Here is a 22,290-nt window from a genome sequence, read left to right as displayed (position 1 = left end):
TAACGACAAGATTCCAGCCGCCTGAAAAAAGCAGGAGTTAAGAGCTTTCTGGCTAACGCTGGTTTCTAAAGCTCTTAACTACTGTACCCTAAAGTACACTAACACCCATAAACTACCTATGTACCCCTAAACCGAGGTCCCCCCACATCGCCGCCACTCGATTAAAATTTTTAACCCCTAATCTGCCGACCGCCACCTACGTTATACTTATGTACCCCTAATCTGCTGCCCCTAACCCCGCCGACCCCTATATTATATTTATTAACCCCTAACTTGCCCCCCACAACGTCGCCGCAAGCTACTTAAAATAATTAACCCCTAATCTTCCGACCGCAAATCGCCGCCACCTACGTTATCCCTATGTACCCCTAATCTGCTGCCCCTAACATCGCCGACCCCTATGTTATATTTATTAACCCCTAATCTGCCCCCCACAACGTCGCCGACACCTACCTACACTTATTAACCCCTAATCTGCCGAGCGGACCTGAGCGCTACTATAATAAATGTATTAACCCCTAATCCGCCTCACTAACCCTATCATAAATAGTATTAACCCCTAATCTGCCCTCCCTAACATCGCCGACACCTACCTTCAATTATTAACCCCTAATCTGCCGACCGGAGCTCACCGCTATTCTAATAAATGTATTAACCCCTAAAGCTAAGTCTAACCCTAACACTAACACCCCCCTAAGTTAAATATAATTTTTATCTAACGAAATAAATTAACTCTTATTAAATAAATGATTCCTATTTAAAGCTAAATACTTACCTGTAAAATAAATCCTAATATAGCTACAATATAAATTACATTTATATTATAGCTATTTTAGGATTAATATTTATTTTACAGGCAACTTTGTAATTATTTTAACCAGGTACAATAGCTATTAAATAGTTAAGAACTATTTAATAGTTACCTAGTTAAAATAATTACAAATTTACCTGTAAAATAAATCCTAACCTAAGATATAATTAAACCTAACACTACCCTATCAATAAAATAATTAAATAAACTACCTACAATTACCTACAATTAACCTAACACTACACTATCAATAAATTAATTAAACACAATTGCTACAAATAAATACAATTAAATAAACTATCTAAAGTACAAAAAATAAAAAAGAACTAAGTTACAGAAAATAAAAAAATATTTACAAACATAATAAAAATATTACAACAATTTTAAACTAATTACACCTACTCTAAGCCCCCTAATAAAATAACAAAGACCCCCAAAATAAAAAATTCCCTACCCTATTCTAAAATACAAAAATTACAAGCTCTTTTACCTTACCAGCCCTGAACAGGGCCCTTTGCGGGGCATGCCCCAAGAATTTCAGCTCTTTTGCCTGTAAAAAAAAACATACAATACCCCCCCCCCAACATTACAACCCACCACCCACATACCCCTAATCTAACCCAAACCCCCTTAAATAAACCTAACACTAATCCCCTGAAGATCTTCCTACCTTGTCTTCACCATCCAGGTATCACCGATCCGTCCTGGCTCCAAGATCTTCATCCAACCCAAGCGGGGGTTGGCGATCCATAATCCGGTGCTCCAAAGTCTTCCTCCTATCCGGCAAGAAGAGGACATCCGGACCGGCAAACATCTTCTCCAAGCGGCATCTTCTATGTTCTTCCATCCGATGACGACCGGCTGCATCTTGAAGACCTCCAGCACGGATCCATCCTCTTCTTCCGACGACTAGACGACGAATGACGGTTCCTTTAAGGGACGTCATCCAAGATGGCGTCCCTCGAATTCCGATTGGCTGATAGGATTCTATCAGCCAATCGGAATTAAGGTAGGAATTTTCTGATTGGCTGATGGAATCAGCCAATCAGAATCAAGTTCAATCCGATTGGCTGATCCAATCAGCCAATCAGATTGAGCTCGCATTCTATTGGCTGTTCCGATCAGCCAATAGAATGCGAGCTCAATCTGATTGGCTGATTGGATCAGCCAATCGGATTGAACTTGATTCTGATTGGCTGATTCCATCAGCCAATCAGAATATTCCTACCTTAATTCCGATTGGCTGATAGAATCCTATCAGCCAATTGGAATTCGAGGGACGCCATCTTGGATGACGTCCCTTAAAGGAACCGTCATTCGTCGTCTAGTCGTCGGAAGAAGAGGATGGATCCGCGCTGGAGGTCTTCAAGATGGAGCCGGTCGTCATCGGATGGAAGAACATAGAAGATGCCGCTTGGAGAAGATGTTTGCCGGTCCGGATGTCCTCTTCTTGCCGGATAGGAGGAAGACTTTGGAGCACCGGATTATGGATCGCCAACCCCCGCTTGGGTTGGATGAAGATCTTGGAGCCAGGACGGATCGGTGATACCTGGATGGTGAAGACAAGGTAGGAAGATCTTCAGGGGATTAGTGTTAGGTTTATTTAAGGGGGTTTGGGTTAGATTAGGGGTATGTGGGTGGTGGGTTGTAATGTTGGGGGGGGGGTATTGTATGTTTTTTTTTACAGGCAAAAGAGCTGAAATTCTTGGGGCATGCCCCGCAAAGGGCCCTGTTCAGGGCTGGTAAGGTAAAAGAGCTTGTAATTTTTGTATTTTAGAATAGGGTAGGGAATTTTTTATTTTGGGGGTCTTTGTTATTTTATTAGGGGGCTTAGAGTAGGTGTAATTAGTTTAAAATTGTTGTAATATTTTTCTTATGTTTGTAAATATTTTTTTATTTTCTGTAACTTAGTTCTTTTTTATTTTTTGTACTTTAGATAGTTTATTTAATTGTATTTATTTGTAGCAATTGTGTTTAATTAATTTATTGATAGTGTAGTGTTAGGTTAATTGTAGGTAATTGTAGGTAGTTTATTTAATTATTTTATTGATAGGGTAGTGTTAGGTTTAATTATATCTTAGGTTAGGATTTATTTTACAGGTAAATTTGTAATTATTTTAACTAGGTAACTATTAAATAGTTCTTAACTATTTAATAGCTATTGTACCTGGTTAAAATAATTACAAAGTTGCCTGTAAAATAAATATTAATCCTAAAATAGCTATAATATAAATGTAATTTATATTGTAGCTATATTAGGATTTATTTTACAGGTAAGTATTTAGCTTTAAATAGGAATCATTTATTTAATAAGAGTTAATTTATTTCGTTAGATAAAAATTATATTTAACTTAGGGGGGTGTTAGTGTTAGGGTTAGACTTAGCTTTAGGGGTTAATACATTTATTAGAATAGCGGTGAGCTCCGGTCGGCAGATTAGGGGTTAATAATTGAAGGTAGGTGTCGGCGATGTTAGGGAGGGCAGATTAGGGGTTAATACTATTTATGATAGGGTTAGTGAGGCGGATTAGGGGTTAATACATTTATTATAGTAGCGCTCAGGTCCGCTCGGCAGATTAGGGGTTAATAAGTGTAGGTAGGTGTCGGCGACGTTGTGGGGGGCAGATTAGGGGTTAATAAATATAACATAGGGGTCGGCGATGTTAGGGCAGCAGATTAGGGGTACATAGGGATAACGTAGGTGGCGGCGGTTTACGGAGCGGCAGATTAGGGGTTAAAAGTGTAATGCAGGGGTCAGCGATAGCGGGGGCGGCAGATTAGGGGTTAATAAGTGTAAGGTTAGGGGTGTTTAGACTCGGGGTACATGTTAGAGTGTTAGGTGCAGACGTAGGAAGTGTTTCCCCATAGGAAACAATGGGGCTGCGTTAGGAGCTGAACGCTGCTTTTTTGCAGGTGTTAGGTTTTTTTTCAGCTCAAACAGCCCCATTGTTTCCTATGGGAGAATCGTGCACGAGCACGTTTTTGATGCCGGCCGCGTCCGTAAGCAACTCTGGTATCGAGAGTTGCATTTGCGGTAAAAATGCCCTACGCTCCTTTTTTGGAGCCTAACGCAGCATTTGTTTTAACTCTCGATACCAGAGTTAAATTTATGGTGCGGCCAGAAAAAAGCCCGCGGAGCGTTAACAGCCCTTTTACCGCCGAACTCTAAATCTAGGCCTATATTTCCAACAATTATCTTTACCAACAAAACAAAAAGAAAAAAATGCACAAATTATTTGTATTCCCTTGTGCAGGTGTCTATAGTGCTGAAGGTGCCTCTACACTCCCTTATATTGTAGCTTGCACAGCTCCATTTGCTGCAGTCCACCAGGAAATCTCAGGTGTCCCGGTAGGCCAGTCTGGGCTGGTGTAAAGTCCCTACACCAGTCTGAGTTATCACTGGTACATACATTAGGGGTATTCTCTGCATCTGCCTTCCCCAACACTAAGGCTGTATTGTCCAATAAAACAGCAGTACTCACCAATCTTGTAGGTTTTATTGAATACATATTTGTACCTGGAAGATTGGTGAGGGCTACTGTTTCATTGTACTATAAACTATTGTTGATGGGGATTGTGCAGGCTCTAATACAGATGTGCACCAGCTGAGTCACATTGTGTTGGATATTCTTTGAACTGTTTGTATATATAACCAACACTAATGGACCCTAACCTCGATCCCTGACCACAACTAACCCAAACAGTGACCTCCATCTACAATTAATTCTAACTGTACTTCTTTTTCTAACATGAACTATGCTAATACATCTATAAAAAGCAACCCTCAGCCCCTACCACAGATACCCCTTGTTACCTACTGCTAGCAACCCTAAACCCCCTACCATGAACTATGAGCATCCTTGCCCCACAAAGGGACCTAAAAAATAAAGCTTAAAGACCCACTATACACTAAATTCATGTCATGCACCTCCTTCTAATCATGGGTGCTGCCATTATGAAACCTAGGCTACACTGCAGGTATGTGAAATAGAGTTACTGCACATGTGCAGACAGGTCATCACTGGAATGGGCACCACCCATGACTAGGAGGGGGGGGGGTAACCTCATTACTATGCTTATAAAATGTATTTAGTGTTTAATGTCCCTTTAACATCCCCATAATATTTGTTTTCCCCAGCAATGTCAATTTACTGCTTATACCATTTAAAAACAATAAAGGTTTCTCACAATTCATTTCATCATATCCATAGTCTGGTTTACCCTCAATTTTACACAATAGTTTTTAAATAATCTTGGTTGAAAAAGTAATTAATACATCAGGAATGAGTGCACCCTCTATTGTAGTAGAGAATGTAGCACATAGTATGGGCTTGATTTTGTAGGGGTGTTGAGAGATTAGGGTTACTAAATATGAAATAACTCCTGTATAGTAAAGCATATGTACTAGTACTTACTGTGGCAGAGATCAGAAGCTCCTTTCCAGACTGTGATCTCAACCAGCTGTAAGGAGCCAGTGTTGGCAATAAGCAATATTATCGCTACATTATAGAGGCTGGATTGTGATAAAATGTACCCTATATTAAAAATATGCTTATGCAAATGTCATTAATAGTGCCTTCATTTTTGCTATTTAAAGGACCAGTCAACACAGCAGATTTGCATAATCAACAAATGCAAGATAACAAGACAATGCAATAGCACTTACTTTGAACTTCAAATGAGTAGTAGATTTTTTTTCTGACAATTTTAAGTTATATCTTTTTCCACTGCTCCTGTACCATGTGACAGCCATCAGCCATTCACAAATGCATACACGTACCATGTGACAGCCATCAGCCATTCACAAACGCATACACACTTATTCTTGCACATGCTCAGTAGGAGCTGGTGACTCAAAAAGTTTAAATATAAAAAGACTGTGCACATTTTGTTAATGGAAGTAAATTGGAAAGTTGTTTAAAAGGGCATGCTCTATCTGAATAATGAAAGTTTAATTTTGATTGAGTGTCCCTTTAAGTCATATTTAACCCTTAAAATTTAAATACACTCCCAGAAGCAGAAGAAAAAACTGTAGCATAAATGTGTGTTTATATAGCTATGCTTATAGGAACATTCATCTACATTTAGCAGAATTAAGCAACGTAATATAGGTTCATAATTTGTGTTGCCTTCTTTTGCTGTAAAATGGCTCTGAAAATTGGGCATGGCTTGTTTCACTGCCTTCAGACGTATCGCTTAAAGTGACATGAAACCCAAAATGTTTATTTCATGATTCCAATAGAGCATGCAATTTTAAACAATTTTCTAATTCAGTTCTATTAACAATTATTCTTTGTTCTCTTGGTATCTTTTGTTGAAAAGCAGGGACGTAAGCTCAGGAGCATGCATGTGTCTGGACCACTATATGGCAGCAGTTTTGCAAGAATGTTATCCATTTGCCAAGAGCATTAGATGGCAGCACTATTTCCTGCCATATAGTGCTCCAGACACCTACCTAGGTATCTTTTCAACAAAGAATATCATGGGAATGAAGCAAATTTGATAATAGAAGTAAATTGGAAACTTTATAAAATTGAAGATTATAAATTTACCGTACCTTGCTACAGCTAACACTGTAATTGCTTAGATCCCAGCAGAAGCACATTTCATATATATGCCTAAGTGGCCACAGCAAAGGAAGCAAGAAACACTGATTCCTCCAGACATTTCTATTGGTTATCCCTAAACTACTCTTGCTTTGCAAAACCTTGTGCATTGTTCTAACAAAATGACAGCATTAAATAAAAATAAAAAAATCTCTTTTTCATACACCTCTATTGCACTGCTGAACATAATTACCGATGTGTTATAGCAATGTAAAAAAATGACTATTGTCCCTGACAACATTAATGTGTATATTGTTTAATCATTTACTAATTATGATTAATTAATCTGGGTTAACATAAAAATAAATAGTAAATACTTCTATGTAGTTCATAAGTTGACAGAATTATGAAGGGATATTGAGACTTCAATAGGAGGAGAGATAATGACATATTATCACTTTCTAAAAATGTTGTGTCTTCTTCTAGTTGGTCTGTGGGAAACTGGACAGAGTGCAGTCGAACCTGTGGGACTGGAGAGCAGTTTCGTCAAGTCCAATGCGTGCAAAAAACGCATTACAAATTGGAAACTGTGGCAAATAAACTATGCTCCCTGTCTCCCCCTGCTCACAGGCAGCTATGTAACGCTCAGAATTGTCCACCGGCCTGGAGTGTTGGACCTTGGTCAGAGGTACATTTTGTCAATATCAGTTTAAATTATTTTATTTATTCAACAGAAAATTCAAATGATGAACATTTTTACAATATATAATACAGATATACTTTTGGAATACCTATACTGATTTAGCACAACTGGTTTTATTTATTTATTATTGAGTTATGTTTAATGCTTTATATTTTTAGGTCTTGTCTTCTAATTTTACAATTTTGCAAACAGATATGACAATAGTATAAGTACCCCATTTACATTCAAAAACTAAAAAGCCTTTTTAAAATTAAACTCCCCCACTCGCTGGGGAATTTATGTGACATCAGTGACATTTTCAGTGACATCAGACATAGCATTATCAATTACATCATAAACATGATCATCAGGTCGTTTCTAGTACCACTACAATTTTATTTACAATATGAATGAGCATACCCGTGAAAGCCTCATTTACACATATATCTTTAAAGGGACAGTATACACCAGTTTTCATATAACTGCATGTAATAGAGACTACTATAAAGAAGAATTTGCACAGATACTGATATAAAAATCCAGTATAAAAACAATTACTTAGAAGCTCCTAATTTAACACTGTTGATGAGGTTAGGCTGGTACACCCACTGAAATGGGCTGAGAAAGCAGGAAAAGCAGACACTCCCCCCTCCCCTGCATATGAAAAGACCCTTTATACAAACAGGAGCGAGCAGGAATCAGTAGACATCAGTATACATCTAAAACTTTGGGGCTTGGTTAGGAGTCTGAATATCAGCACAGTGTTATTTAAAGGGATAGTAAACACCAAAAAATGTTATTGTTTAAAAATATAGATAATCCCTTTATTAACCATTCGCCAGTTTTACATAACCAACACTGTTAAAGAAATATACACCTAGATTTCACAATACCGCTCTGTATACTCTAAGGGATAATGCTGCTGGGCATATGCACTATACAAGTCTGGAGCTGTCTAAAGGGGGATTCTTTGTGATTTACCTAGATTTAGAGTTTTGCGGCCAAAGGGGTGCGTTAGCTACGCGTGTTTTTTTCTCCCGCACCTTTTAAATAACGCTGGTATTTAGAGTTCTCTGAAGGGCTGCGTTAGGCTCCAAAAAGGGAGCGTAGAGCATAATTTACCACCACTTCAACTCTAAATACCAGCGTTGCTTACGGTAGCAGCCAGCTTGAAAAACGTGCTCGTGCATGATTCCCCCATAGGAAACAATGGGGCAGTTTGAGCTGCAAAAAAACAGCGTTCAGCTCCTAACGCAGCCCCATTGTTTCCTATGGGGAAACACTTTCTAAGTCTGCACCTAACACCCTAACATGAACCCTGAGTCTAAACAGCCCTATCCTTACACTTATTAACCCCTAATCTGCCGCCCCCTTATCGCTGACCCCTGCATATTATTATTAACCCCTAATCTGCCGCTCCGTACACCGCCGCCACCTACTTTATACTTATGTACCCCTAATCTGCTGCCTCTAACACCGCCGACCCCTATATTATATTTATTAACCCCTAATCTGCCCCCCCCACGTCGCCGCTACCTTACCTACACTTATTAACCCCTAATCTGCCGACCGGACCTCGCCGCCACTATAATAAATGTATTAACCCCTAAACCGCCTCACTCCCGCCTCGCAAACCCTATAATAAATAGTATTAACCCCTAATCTGCCCTCCCTAACATCGCCAACACCTAACTTCAAGTATTAACCCCTAATCTACCGACCGGACCTTGCCGCTACTCTAATAAATGTATTAACCCCTAAAGCTAAATTTAACCCTAACCCTAACACCCCCCTAAATTAAATATAATTTTAATCTAACGCAATAAATTATTTCTTATTAAATAAATTAATCCTATTTAAAGCTAAATACTTACCTGTAAAATAAACATTAATTTAGCTACAATATAAATAATAATTATACTGTAGCTATTTTAGGATTTATATTTATTTTACAGGCAACTTTGTATTTATTTTAACTAGGTACAATAGCTATTAAATAGTTATTAACTATTTAATAGCTACCTAGTTAAAATAATTACAAAATTATCTGTAAAATAAATCCTAACCTAAGTTACAATTAAACCTAACACTACACTGTCAATAAATTAAATAAAATACCTACAATTACCTACAATTAAATCAACTAAACTAAATTACAAAAAACAAACACTAAATTACAAAAAAATAAAAAAGATTACAAGAATTTTAAACTAATTACATCTACTCTAAGCCCCCTAAAAAAATAACAAAGCCCCCCAAAATAACAAAATGCCCTACCCTATTCTAAAATAAAAAGTTAACAGCTCTATTACCTTACCAGCCCTTAAAAGGGCCTTTTGCGGGGCATGCCCCAATTAAATCAGCTCTTTTGCCTGAAAAAAAAAAAAACATACAATACCCCCCCAACATTACAACCCACCATCCACATACCCCTAATCTAACCCAAACCCCCCTTAAAAAACCTAACACTAAGCCCCTGAAGATCTTCCTACCTTGTATTCACCCAGCCGGGTATCACCGATCCGTCCAGAAGAGGGTCCGAAGTATTCATCCTATCCGGCCAGAAGAGGTCCTCCAGAGGGTCCGAAGTCTTCATCCTATCCGGCCAGAAGAGGTCCTCCAGAGGGTCGGAAGTCTTCATCCAGGCGGCATCTTCTATCTTCTTCCATCCGGAGCGGAGCGGGCCCATCTTGAAGCAGCCGACGCGGAGCCATCCTTCCTCACCGACGGACTAACGACGAATGAAGGTTCCTTTAAATGACGTCATCCAAGATGGCGTCCCTCGAATTCCGATTGGCTGATAGGATTCTATCAGCCAATCGGTATTAAGGTAGGAAAAATCTGATTGGCTGATTGAATCAGCCAATCAGATTCAAGTTCAATCAGCCAATCAGATTTTTCCTACCTTAATTCCGCGCCGGCTGCTTCAAGATGGACCCGCTCAGCTCCGGATGGAAGAAGATAGAAGATGCCGCCTGGATGAAGACTTCCGAGCCTCTGGAGGACCTCTTCTGGCCGGATAGGATGAAGACTTCGGACCCTCTTCTGGACGGATCGGTGATACACGGCTGGGTGAAGACAAGGTAGGGAGATCTTCAGGGGCTTAGTGTTAGGTTTTTTAAGGGGGGTTTGGGTTAGATTAGGGGTATGTGGGTATTGTATGGGTTTTTTTACAGGCAAAAGAGCTGATTTCTTTGGGGCATGCCCCGCAAAAAGCCCTTTTAAGGGCTGGTAAGGTAATAGAGCTGTTAACTTTTTATTTTAGAATAGGGTAGGGCATTTTTTTATTTTGGGGGGCTTTGTTATTTTTTTAGGGGGCTTAGAGTAGGTGTAATTAGTTTAAAATTCTTGTAATCTTTTTTTATTTTTTGTAATTTAGTGGGTTTTTTGTAATTTAGTTTAGTTGATGTAATTGTAGGTAGTTTAGTTAATTTATTTATTGATAGTGTAGTGTTATGTTTAATTGTAACGTAGGTTAGGATTTATTTTACAGGTTATTTTGTTATTATTTTAACTAGGTAGCTATTAAATAGTTAATAACTATTTAATAGCTATTGTACCTAGTTAAAATAAATACAAAGTTGCCTGTAAAATAAATATAAATCCTAAAATAGCTACAATATAATTATTCGTTATATTGTAGCTATATTAGGATTTATTTTACAGTTAAGTATTTAGCTTTAAATAGGAATAATTTATTTAATAAGATTGAATTTATTTCGTTAGATAAAAATTATATTTAACTTAGGGGGGTGTTAGTGTTAGGGTTAGACTTAGCTTTAGGGGTTAATACATTTATTAGAGTAGCGGCGAGGTCCGGTCGGCAGATTAGGGGTTAATACTTGAAGTTAGGTGTCGGCGATGTTAGGGAGGGCAGATTAGGGGTTAATACTATTTATTTAGAAAAAGCAAAAAGAAAGAAGATTCCACAAAATAAGTGCAATCTCAAAGTCTAGGATACAAAGCACATATAGACACAGGACCAGAAGATTCAATGCAAAAACAATAATTCTTTATATGTGAATATATATATAAAGTGCATAAAAAAAAAAAAAAAACACACATATATGTACAGTTCAAAACATACAATACATCAACCATACAAATACATTCATACTCATAACAGTAAAAAGGGGTACCCCAATTGAGCAGCAAGAGGTTTTCAACTTATTATTAATAAGGTGCACCATATGAGTCCAGAGACTGTAATTTCCAATTTTAACAAAATATTGGAGCAAACTTTAGGATGCTTTAGAATACATGCAGTTAATTGCATAAGCCAACCATCATAGAGCAGAAATTGCACAGGAAATAACTTTGAAATCATGCAGTTAGTTGAATAAGCCAGATGTCATGAAGCAAGAATCATAGCGTTATTGCAAAAGATCGTCAGTGCAATGTAAATTAATATGTTAGACTCATAAAGCTCAGTCCTGTCCAAACATCCAGATGTTCTGTGTAAATGTTAGCAGTCAAGCAGTAAAGCAAAGTTCATTCCTTATCAGTATTGCAACAATAACAAAGCGCAGTCTCTGTAGCAAAAGCTCAGTTGCAGTAAAAAGGATATAAGTACTATACACATTTCATTGGTGCATTTTCTCTTAGTGAACAGAAAGCCATAAAGTCACTTTGCAAATATATATGCTTCGTAAGCACATCGCCACTTATCATAGACAGGTAATCACATACCAGCCGCATCGAGCGGCATGCTTGTATTTAGAGCAACGTGATCCTCATCCGTCTGTGAGTATATGGTCAAAAGCGGCACAGTGTCCCAATACAAAGATTCTTGATACTTGCTTTCAAGAGGGGTAACTCTCCCCTTGAGTGGGGTTTAGATGTTAGATAGCGACCTGCCCCTGTCAGGCAGGTCGCTATCTAACATCTAAACCCCACTCAAGGGGAGAGTTACCCCTCTTGAAAGCAAGTATCAAGAATCTTTGTATTGGGACACTGTGCCGCTTTTGACCATATACTCACAGACGGATGAGGATCACGTTGCTCTAAATACAAGCATGCCGCTCGATGCGGCTGGTATGTGATTACCTGTCTATGATAAGTGGCGATGTGCTTACGAAGCATATATATTTGCAAAGTGACTTTATGGCTTTCTGTTCACTAAGAGAAAATGCACCAATGAAATGTGTATAGTACTTATATCCTTTTTACTGCAACTGAGCTTTTGCTACAGAGACTGCGCTTTGTTATTGTTGCAATACTGATAAGGAATGAACTTTGCTTTACTGCTTGACTGCTAACATTTACACAGAACATCTGGATGTTTGGACAGGACTGAGCTTTATGAGTCTAACATATTAATTTACATTGCACTGACGATCTTTTGCAATAACGCTATGATTCTTGCTTCATGACATCTGGCTTATTCAACTAACTGCATGATTTCAAAGTTATTTCCTGTGCAATTTCTGCTCTATGATGGTTGGCTTATGCAATTAACTGCATGTATTCTAAAGCATCCTAAAGTTTGCTCCAATATTTTGTTAAAATTGGAAATTACAGTCTCTAGACTCATATGGTGCACCTTATTAATAATAAGTTGAAAACCTCTTGCTGCTCAATTGGGGTACCCCTTTTTACTGTTATGAGTATGAATGTATTTGTATGGTTGATGTATTGTATGTTTTGAACTGTACATATATGTGTGGTTTTTTTTTTTTTTTTTATGCACTTTATATATATATTCACATATAAAGAATTATTGTTTTTGCATTGAATCTTCTGGTCCTGTGTCTATATGTGCTTTGTATCCTAGACTTTGAGATTGCACTTATTTTGTGGAATCTTCTTTCTTTTTGCTTTTTCTAAATATGTTTTTCTAGGTTGCACTATAGCGTTTATTACTATTATTCTAGGTGAGCTTTACTAAAAAAACCCTGTTTTATAGTTTATTAATACTATTTATTATAGGGTTTTTGAGGCGGGAGTGTGGCGGTTTAGGGGTTAATACATTTATTATAGTGGCGGCGAGGTCCGGTCGGCAGATTAGGGGTTAATAAGTGTAGGTAAGGTAGCGGCGTCGTTGGGGGGTCAGATTAGGGGTTAATAAATATTATGTAGGTGTCGGCGATGTTAGGGGCAGCAGATTAGGGGTACATAGGGATAATGTATGTGGCGGCGGTGTGCGGTCGTCAGATTAGGGGTTAAAAAATTTTATTAGAGTGGCGGCGATGTGGGGGGGGCCTCGGTTTAGGGGTACATAGGTAGTTTATGGGTGTTAGTGTACTTTAGAGCACAGTAGTTAAGAGCTTTATAAACCGGCATTAGCCCAAAAAGCTCTAAACTCCTGACTTTTTTCTGCGGCTGGAGTCTTGTCGGTAGAGGGTCTAACGCTCACTTCAGCCAAGACTCTAAATACCGGCGTTAGGAAGATCCCATTGAAAAGATAGGATACACAATTGGCGTAAGGGGATCTGCGGTATGGAAAAGTCACGGCTGGAAAGTGAGCGCTAGACCCTTTCCTGGCTGACTCTAAATACCAGCGGGCGGTAAAAAACAGCGTTAGGACCCCTTAACGCTGGTTTTGACGGCTAACGCAGAACTCTAAATCTAGGCGATACTTTTTACCTCTGTAATTACCTTATATCTAAGCTTCTGCCTCCTTATCTCAGATCTTTTGATTGACTTGCATTTCAGGCCATTGGTGCTGACTCCACATGCGTGAGCACAATGTTATTTATATGAATCACATGAACTAACGACCTCTAGCTGTGAAAAACCTGTCAAATGCATTCAGATAAGAGGCGGCCTTCAAGGGCTTAGAAATAAGCATTTGAACCTACCTAGGTTTAGCTTTCAACTAAGAATACCAAGAGAACAAAACAAATTTAATGATAAAAGTAAAGTAGAAATTGTTTAAAATAACATGCCCTATCTGAATCATGAAAGTTTAATTTGGACTTTACTATCCTTTTAAAAATAAGCAAAACTATACATTTTTTATAAAAACACTCCCAGATGGGTTATATAAATGGATCATCTACAAAACATTTATGCAAAAAAAAATCTAGTGTACAATGTCCCTTTAAAGGGACAGTCTGTTCCAGAATTTGTATTGTTTAAAAAGATTGATAATCCCTTTATTACCCATTCCCCAGTTTGCATAACCAAAACAGTTATATTAATACACTTTTTACATCTGTAATTACCTTGTTTCTAAGCCTCCGCAGCCTGCCCCCTTATTTCAGCTCTTTTGACAGATATGCATTTTAGTTAATCAGCGCTGACTCCACAGGAGTAAGTACAATGTTATCTATATGGCGCACATGAACTAGCGCTGTTTAGCTGTTAAAAACTGTCAAAATGCACTGAGATAAGAGGCAGCCTTCAAGGGTTTAGTAAATAGCATATGAGCCTACCTAGGTTTAGCTTTCAACAAAGAATACCAAGAAAACAAAGCAAATTTGATGATTAAAGAAAATTGGAAATTTGTTTAAAATTACTTGACCTATCTGAATCATTGTAGTATATGAAAGGGATAGGAAAGTCAAAATTAAACTTGCATGATTCAGATAGAGCATTCAATTTTAAGACACTTTTAAATTCACTTCTATTTTCAAATGTGCTTTGTTCTCTTAGTATCCCTTGTTGAAAAAGAATACGCTCATTTCCTACACTAGTGGGAGCTGATGCTAATTGCTGCCTGCACACATTTGTCTCTTGTGATTGGCTAACTAAACGTGTTTAGCTAGCTGCCAATGTTCCTTCAGCAAAGGATAACAAGAGAAAGAAGCACATTTGATAATAGAAGTAAATTGGAAAGTTGATTAAAATTGTATGTTCTATCCAAATCATGCAATAATTTTTTGGAGTTTCCAGTCCCTTTAAAATAAAACAAATTAAGCCTATGTTATAAATGTTAAAGGAACATGAAACCCCACGTGTTTCTTTCATGATTCAGTTAGAACATACAATTTTAATAACATTTCCAACATACTTCTATTATCAAATGTGCTTCATTCTCCTGATATCTTTTGTTGAAAGAGTAGTAATGCACTACTGGGAGCTATCTGAAAACATTGGGTGAACCAATGACAAGAAGTATATATGTACAGCCGCCAATTAGCAGCTAGCTCCCAGAAGTACACTGTTGCTCCTGACTCTACCTAGGTATGCTTTTCAACAAAGAATACAAAGTGAACAAATTAGATAATGGAAGTATATTGGAAAGTTGCTGAAAATGTTATGCTCGGTCTGAATCATGAAAGAAAACAGCAGCTTTTAAATATTTTTTTTTCTTTTCTTAAAACCAGTGTTCTCGAACCTGTGGCAAGGGATGGAAGAAAAGAACTGTGGTTTGCAAAAGTACAAATCCTTCTCTCCGTGCTCAGATTCTGCATGATGCTGCTTGTACAACAGAATTCAAACCCATAACACAAGAAAACTGTATTGTTAAGCGATGCAACAAACCAAAGAAACTGCAATGGGTTGCATCCAGCTGGTCAGAGGTATGTGCGCTATAGTTCACGGTTGCTCTAGAGCTGACTTTTCAATAAAGGATACCAAAAGAACAAAGCAATTTTTATTATAGTAATCAAAAATGCTACAGCTGAATTATTAAAGTATCATTTTGACTTTACTATTCCTTTAAGAAAAAATAGAAAAGTTAAAGGGTCATTATAATCTAAAAATGACATGCTCTGATTCGTTAGAGCATATACATTTTAAGACCATCGACCCTGCACTACTGTGTGTTTAACCCCCACAAAGGGGTTAAACACACAGTAGAAGTACTGCTTGGAACCCGCAGAGCACTGCAGGTCCCAAGCAGAAACCTCCGCTGATCCAATCAGCATCGCTAGTCATACGAATCAGATGTGTAATTAGCAATGCTGATTGGATCAGTGATGGTCTCTGCTTGCAACTATCAGTGCTTTGCGCAGGTTAAACAAACAATAGTGCAGGGTTGATAGTCTTAAGATGACAATCTCTAATTAATTAGATATGTCATCTTTCAACTGTTATGACTCTTTAAACAACTCTTGCTTTTGTATAAGATTTGTGTAGATTATCCAACACTCACTAGAGAGGCCAAAAAGCAAAATCTGTAACCTAGGGTTTCAAAATGCTGCAAATTGCCTAAAGCAGCTATTTTATTTGCAGCATTTGATGTTTTTTTGCCTCCTAGGGAGCATGGGATAAGCACATTTTTAACAAAAGCAAAAAAGGTATTTTAAAATGTGTTAGTATATTATACTGAGTAATGGACCAAGCTCTGACCTTTGAACAAGTGGGCACGTTATTTATCTGTATAGAGTTTATTAAATCAAGCTTCCAATAATTACCAGCATTACATCAGAATTTTATAAAAAATGTTGTTTTCCTTTTTGCACCATAACTACACTTCTTTCTCAAGGTATGGCGTCTGTCATTAAAGGGGCAGTCTACACCTTAGTCATCTTAAAGTCTCACTTTAGATTAAGCTACAAATATCATCCTGCACCCCTTTCTATATAATGCAGCAGTAACATTAAAACATTATTTTAAAATGACTATTGTTACTGGTCACTTTGAAATGGCTGCCAAGCTCTGCCCACTGATGACATCACGATCTAGGCTGCATTAAAGGCTTCACTAGTTATAAAAGAGTCACTTATGGGATTTAACAGACTGTCAATCGTATTCAGCAGAGTGCATACATGCAACCCAGATCATTATGTCATCAGTGGGCGGAGCTTGGTAGCTATTTCAAAGTGACCAGCAACCATAGTCATTTTAAAATAACTTTTTTACTGTTACTGCTGCATGATATAGAAAGGGTGCAGGATGATATTTGAAGCGTAATCTAAAGTAAGACTTTAAGATGACTAAGGTGTAGACTGTCCCTTTAAAGACACATGCCTTTCCCTATAAGGAGGCTGTTTCCTGGGCTGCGAGAAAGCTGGTCCCACCTACAGTGACATGGTGTCCCTGTGTTCTTGAGGTGCACACTGCAATTAGTTGCTGTTGCTCAAGACCTGCTTGTGAGGCTATCCAGAAACAGTACAGTAATAGTCAAATATGACAGTTACTGTGTATACAGTCACTGTAACAGCCAGTCACAGCAATTGTATACTGATAGCGTAGCTTAGATACTAGCCTACTGCAGTACATGCTGATATTAGGCTCATGGGGAAATCACTGGATGCCTCAGAAGTTAGGCAGTGATGCCCAATGGATGTGATCACTATGACAGCCAGTCACAGTGGTCACATATCTAAATGACAAGCCATTGTTAACAATGTCTTTTCTTAGCCTGTCCACTTCTCTCCCAGTGAACATGTACAGGAAAGTAGTGTCACATTAATTTGTAATAAATTTTATTTTAATCAGTTCATTATTTGAGGGATGTTAAATAAAATAAGCACAGAAAAAGTGCAAGGAAATTGGATAAAATATGAATTTAGCAGAAAGCAGTGACCGCCACAGAACCACCAACCATACTTTGATACGTAACTACATAATGTCTTACTTAAAACACACTTTTTTCTTTCCTGTACAGTATCAAAACTATTATAAGCTCACACAATTTCTAAATGTAAACAGACTAAAATAATAATTTTTATTTTTTTAAAAAAAAAAAGCATAAACCAAAAAAAAACAACTTTTTTTTTTAAAAAAAATAATATTTTTAGGGTTTACAATATTTGATACTCTCCTTAGTATCTGTACTTCTTTATTATTAAATATCATGTATATGGACTATCACATATTCCATAACATTTAAGACAGAAAATTAATCTTTTTCTTCCACTGTAGTAATTGCTGGAAACATAATTATTAATCCTGTTTTTTTCAAAGGTGTGTGTCTGTGTGTATAGGTAAATAGGAAGACAGACAGACAGAAATATACAGATATTTATAGATACATACACATTTTTTTCTGGAGCTGTAGATATATATATATATATATATATATATATATATAATAGTCACAAGTCACTATTTTATATCTCAATAAAGTGACAGAAGAGTGTAGTTGTAGTTTATATGTACAGTATAAATAGATTCATGCCTGCTAAGCTGAAACAAATACAGTAATTTTCATGGGAAAACATCCAAGTTCCCAATATTTAAGCCAAGCAGCTGGATAGCATATCTTTCCCTAAGGTAATTGTGTTTGGAAATGAATATAAAAGAAAACTTGTAAGGGAGATACAGTGTGAAGCTTAGACTTTTAGAGAAACGAAGGGTATCAGCAAACAGCAGGTTCGACAGGAAGGCATACATGGGTGAGCATGATATTAGCAAAGAAAGGATGCGATTATCAAGCTACACTAGACTTGTTCATTGGCAGATATACTGTATGTTCAAAAACGCCACACAGCTGATTTTAAAATATGTAGTGTTTTGTTTTATATGTATAAACATGGTTTTAGTCAATAAAAAAAATATAAATTACTTCTTTATCCAACAATGTAGAAAAATATTAGAAAAATGCCCTTGTAAGTTCCTGCTTAAAAAGTGTAAATGTTTTTTTTATTGATTTGAAATTTAGGTTTTATTAATTAACATATATTAGAAACTCTTCTTAAATTATGTTTGTTTATCGTACTTCTAGTAGCTCATGGGTTAGTAGATGCCTAGTTTAGTTCACTCTCAATTAAAGGGCTACTATAGAAGAACAAAGACATGCTATTATTCGTTAGAGCATGAAATTTGAACATTAGCTGCCCTGCAATGCTATGTGTTTAACCCCTGCAAATTGGTTAAACACATAGTTAAATTACACTATGGGAGCCACAGAGCACTGCTGTTCCCGAGCAGTCATGGCCACTGATCCATTAAAGGAAAGGGAGTCACACAACCCAGCTGTATGACTTCCGCTTGCTGCTGAATGGATGACCATAAGTTTCCGTTCAGGACCAGCAGTGCTCTGTGGCTCCTGAGCTTTACCTTAACTATATGTTTAACCTTTGCAGAGGATAAACACATAGCATTGCAGGGTCACTAGTGTTAAAATTACATTCTCTTAACAAATTATAACATGTAATTTTTCACATTTTTCAGGTCAGATAAACAATCAGATGCAGGTGCAATGTATATTCTTATGTAGCAGCTGATCACTGAGGTTGAAAGATACATGAAACCTAACATTCTGCAGTGGTAGATACAAGATTAGGTAATTATAGATATGTGTAAGGTGCGCCTGGCAAGGCTAAAGTGTGCAAACAATGCTAATTTGTTTCACAGAAATAATATAATTTAAAACAATGATAACAGAAAATACATGCTAATACATGTGGTGTATATAGTCAGTCCAGAATATATCCAATAGTGATGGTTTCCATATAGTATAACAATGAAAAAAGGTAACAAATAAAATGTATATATAAAAAATAGTGTACACTTGTATGGTGTCAGTGACCCATATCCACATAAAAAGAGTGGAGATAGTCAGAACACAAGTGACCAGAAAAAAAAAAGAAAATTATATAATCCTTGAAAAAAATGAACAATATATGTGATCCCAAAGGTGTGTATATGTTCAAAAAGGTATCAATGGTATAGAAAAGTCTATAGATCCCAAAAGTAATAACGATGAGAATATGGATCTTAGAATAGTCTTATGTAGATAATCCTCCGTGATATCTTCTTGGAAAGTTCTTGTGCAAAAAAAACTTTTAAAATATAAACAGAAATAGTGCAAAACCAAAAGGAAACAGACCTGCCTTAAGAGGTATTGGGCTTACCGGGCTGTCCTTCTGTCAGGAAACTCGAGCTATGTAGTCTAAAGTCGACGCGTTACAGCCTTGAACAAGGCCTTTATCAAGACAATATAAGCTCAGAGTAGTTTGCAAGAATATAAGTGTTGGACTCACCTATCAGAATCCTTAAAAAAATATTTGAAAAATACCACCAAAATACCAGTGTTTTATATGGTGTCCAGTATCGTTGTCAACAATATTGAGACATTTTCGTAAATGCAAATTTTGTTACTTCCGGTTACAGCTAAAACAGCTACAGTTATTGTCTAAAACAATATATATATATATATATATATATATATATATACATATACTGTATGTGTATATATATATATATATATATATATATATATAAGAGAAATATACATATATGTCTAAAAACGAATATACATATATGTCTAAAAAACAAAGCTCGAGTTTCCTGATAATACAAAAGTATAAGGAGTATAAGGACAAGGTTATGGTGAAAACATGTTGCTAAAAGTATAGATATCACACCATAAAAACAGTTATTAAAAAAATAGCTAGCAGTAAATGCATAGTTAAATCATAGATAAATCAGTGGGTTACAAAATTTTCTTGTAATTATGAACCACAGTAAATACATACCGTTTCTCCATAATCAACATTAAATTGTATGGTATATCTTTAAACTGCAATAAAGGTGCTACCTATATGAAAATACAGAGGATATATAAAAATAATAATAATTATAATGTTTATATTTCAAGATAAAAGTTAACTAATAAACTATGGAATTAAGATAGTCTAGGTATACATATACATGGCTCTGTCTGAGGTAAATATGGGACTAAATACACAATATTTATTTATGTAATTATAGATGTCTGTTACCTTTTAGAGGATAATTCTGAATGTCTTGTAACACATTTATATATATATTTTCCTGTAAAAATATTGTTTAATCTTTTTATTAGGTAGTTTGGAATTGGTTTTGCAGCCCACTGATAGGTATCTGATAAATAAATAAGCAGTCCAATGCCAACCTAAATTGGCATCTAACATACAGGTTATGATGGTTTTGAAAATGAATAATGCGTAAAGAACTACTTTAATTCATTTGATTAGGTGTTGATCACATTCCTTCAGAAAATTATGAAATGATTTATCTTTCCAAAAATCCACACAGATTTTATTAGTGATTTTTGTAAAAAAAATCATTTAAAAACCTTTTCTAAATGACTGGGATAGTCCTCTAGGAGATTACTAAGCAAGGATGCCTAAGACCCAAAGTATTGATTAGATTTTAACAGGATCTAACTAATTATGGGGTTGACCACAATCGTTTAGAAAAGTTTTTTTTAATTGTTGTACAGTATTCACCATTAAAATCTATCGGTATTTTTTTTAGATAAATTATTAGATAATCTTGATCAACTTCTTTATTTGAAATGCAAATATAAATTTTACGTCCCTTTTTAAGGCAATTACAGGTGCACAGTAATTGTAAAAATGAACAATCATAAGTCTCCTGAGTACATATGTAAAGTAAAATGAACACAATGCTTTTTTTCCTTGTGTTAACAGAGGCCACAGAAATGTGCACCCTTTCTCTTTTGTCTGTATAACTGGAAAAACTATACAAAGACTTCTGTTACATTGTCCTATAGCAATAACATTATAATTATCTTTTAATACAAGTTAGCAGTGCTATAGTTACTTTTTGTGCTGCCATAGGCACTGAAAAAGTCTGCAATCCACCAACCCCAACACAACCAGAGGCCAGGAATGTATAAAGCAGTCACGTACCCCTACTAGACAACCATTAATTTGTAAGACACTTATTACAACTAAAACATATGACGGCACCATGGCTCTCTAAATGTACTATCCCTTCCTCAAACTTGCTGCTCTAGGCACAGGTCATTTGCCTAGACCAAAATATTCACCTACAAATTTCACTGTAAAATGTTACTTTTTAAGCTGCACAACAGTAACTAACTCCTGTTTCATGTTTTCTTCTTAAGTGTTCTACCTCTTGTGGATCAGGACTTCAGAAAAGGACATTGAAATGTACAGAGAAATATGTATCTGGGAAGTCTAAAGATCTTGCTCAGAAAAAATGCTCACATTTGCAGAAGTCAAACATTGAGTTGGAAAGAGTTTGTCAGCAGGCAGAATGCCCGAGATATCCTTTCTACTCTACATTTCATCAACCCCGCGGAGCCTGGTACACTTCTCCCTGGTCTCAGGTAACATTCTGTTTAGTTTATATCTCCAAAATGACAGATTAGATCCAAAGGAGCAAATCAAATAAGCAATTACTTCATTTAAAACCTGTATTGTTTATTACAGTTACATCTGGATCTTAAATTATTCTGTTTAAATATTTGAGTTTTTTTATTAGTAGATAGAAGGGTGATTAAACAAATAATATCTAGCCATAGATTAAGATTTGCTTGTGTTTTATTTATTTACCACAACCAGATGTTAATGATCAGAAGTTGATTACAAAATCAATGTTTCTAGCATTCCTAAAGAGACAGTGAAGTCCAAAATAAAATTTCATTAGTCAGATAGGGCAGGT

At 36.5% G+C, this 22,290-nt stretch overlaps 1 protein-coding gene across 1 annotated transcript in view; it reads left to right on the top strand.

Annotated features, from left to right (window-relative positions):
- The window catches only part of ADAMTS16 (ADAM metallopeptidase with thrombospondin type 1 motif 16), a 399,543-nt gene that overhangs the window by 360,220 nt on the left and 17,033 nt on the right, over positions 1-22,290 (top strand). Inside the window, exons 19-21 of the mRNA XM_053714402.1 lie at positions 6,843-7,044; positions 15,309-15,503; positions 21,731-21,955. Of these exons, the coding sequence (XP_053570377.1) occupies positions 6,843-7,044; positions 15,309-15,503; positions 21,731-21,955 (622 nt within the window). The remainder of the gene's footprint in view (positions 1-6,842; positions 7,045-15,308; positions 15,504-21,730; positions 21,956-22,290) is intronic.

Source organism: Bombina bombina, chromosome 5 (genome assembly GCF_027579735.1).
Source record: "Bombina bombina isolate aBomBom1 chromosome 5, aBomBom1.pri, whole genome shotgun sequence".
Classification (NCBI taxonomy): Eukaryota; Metazoa; Chordata; class Amphibia; order Anura; family Bombinatoridae; genus Bombina; species Bombina bombina.
This window is presented reverse-complemented; position numbering and strand designations above follow the sequence as displayed.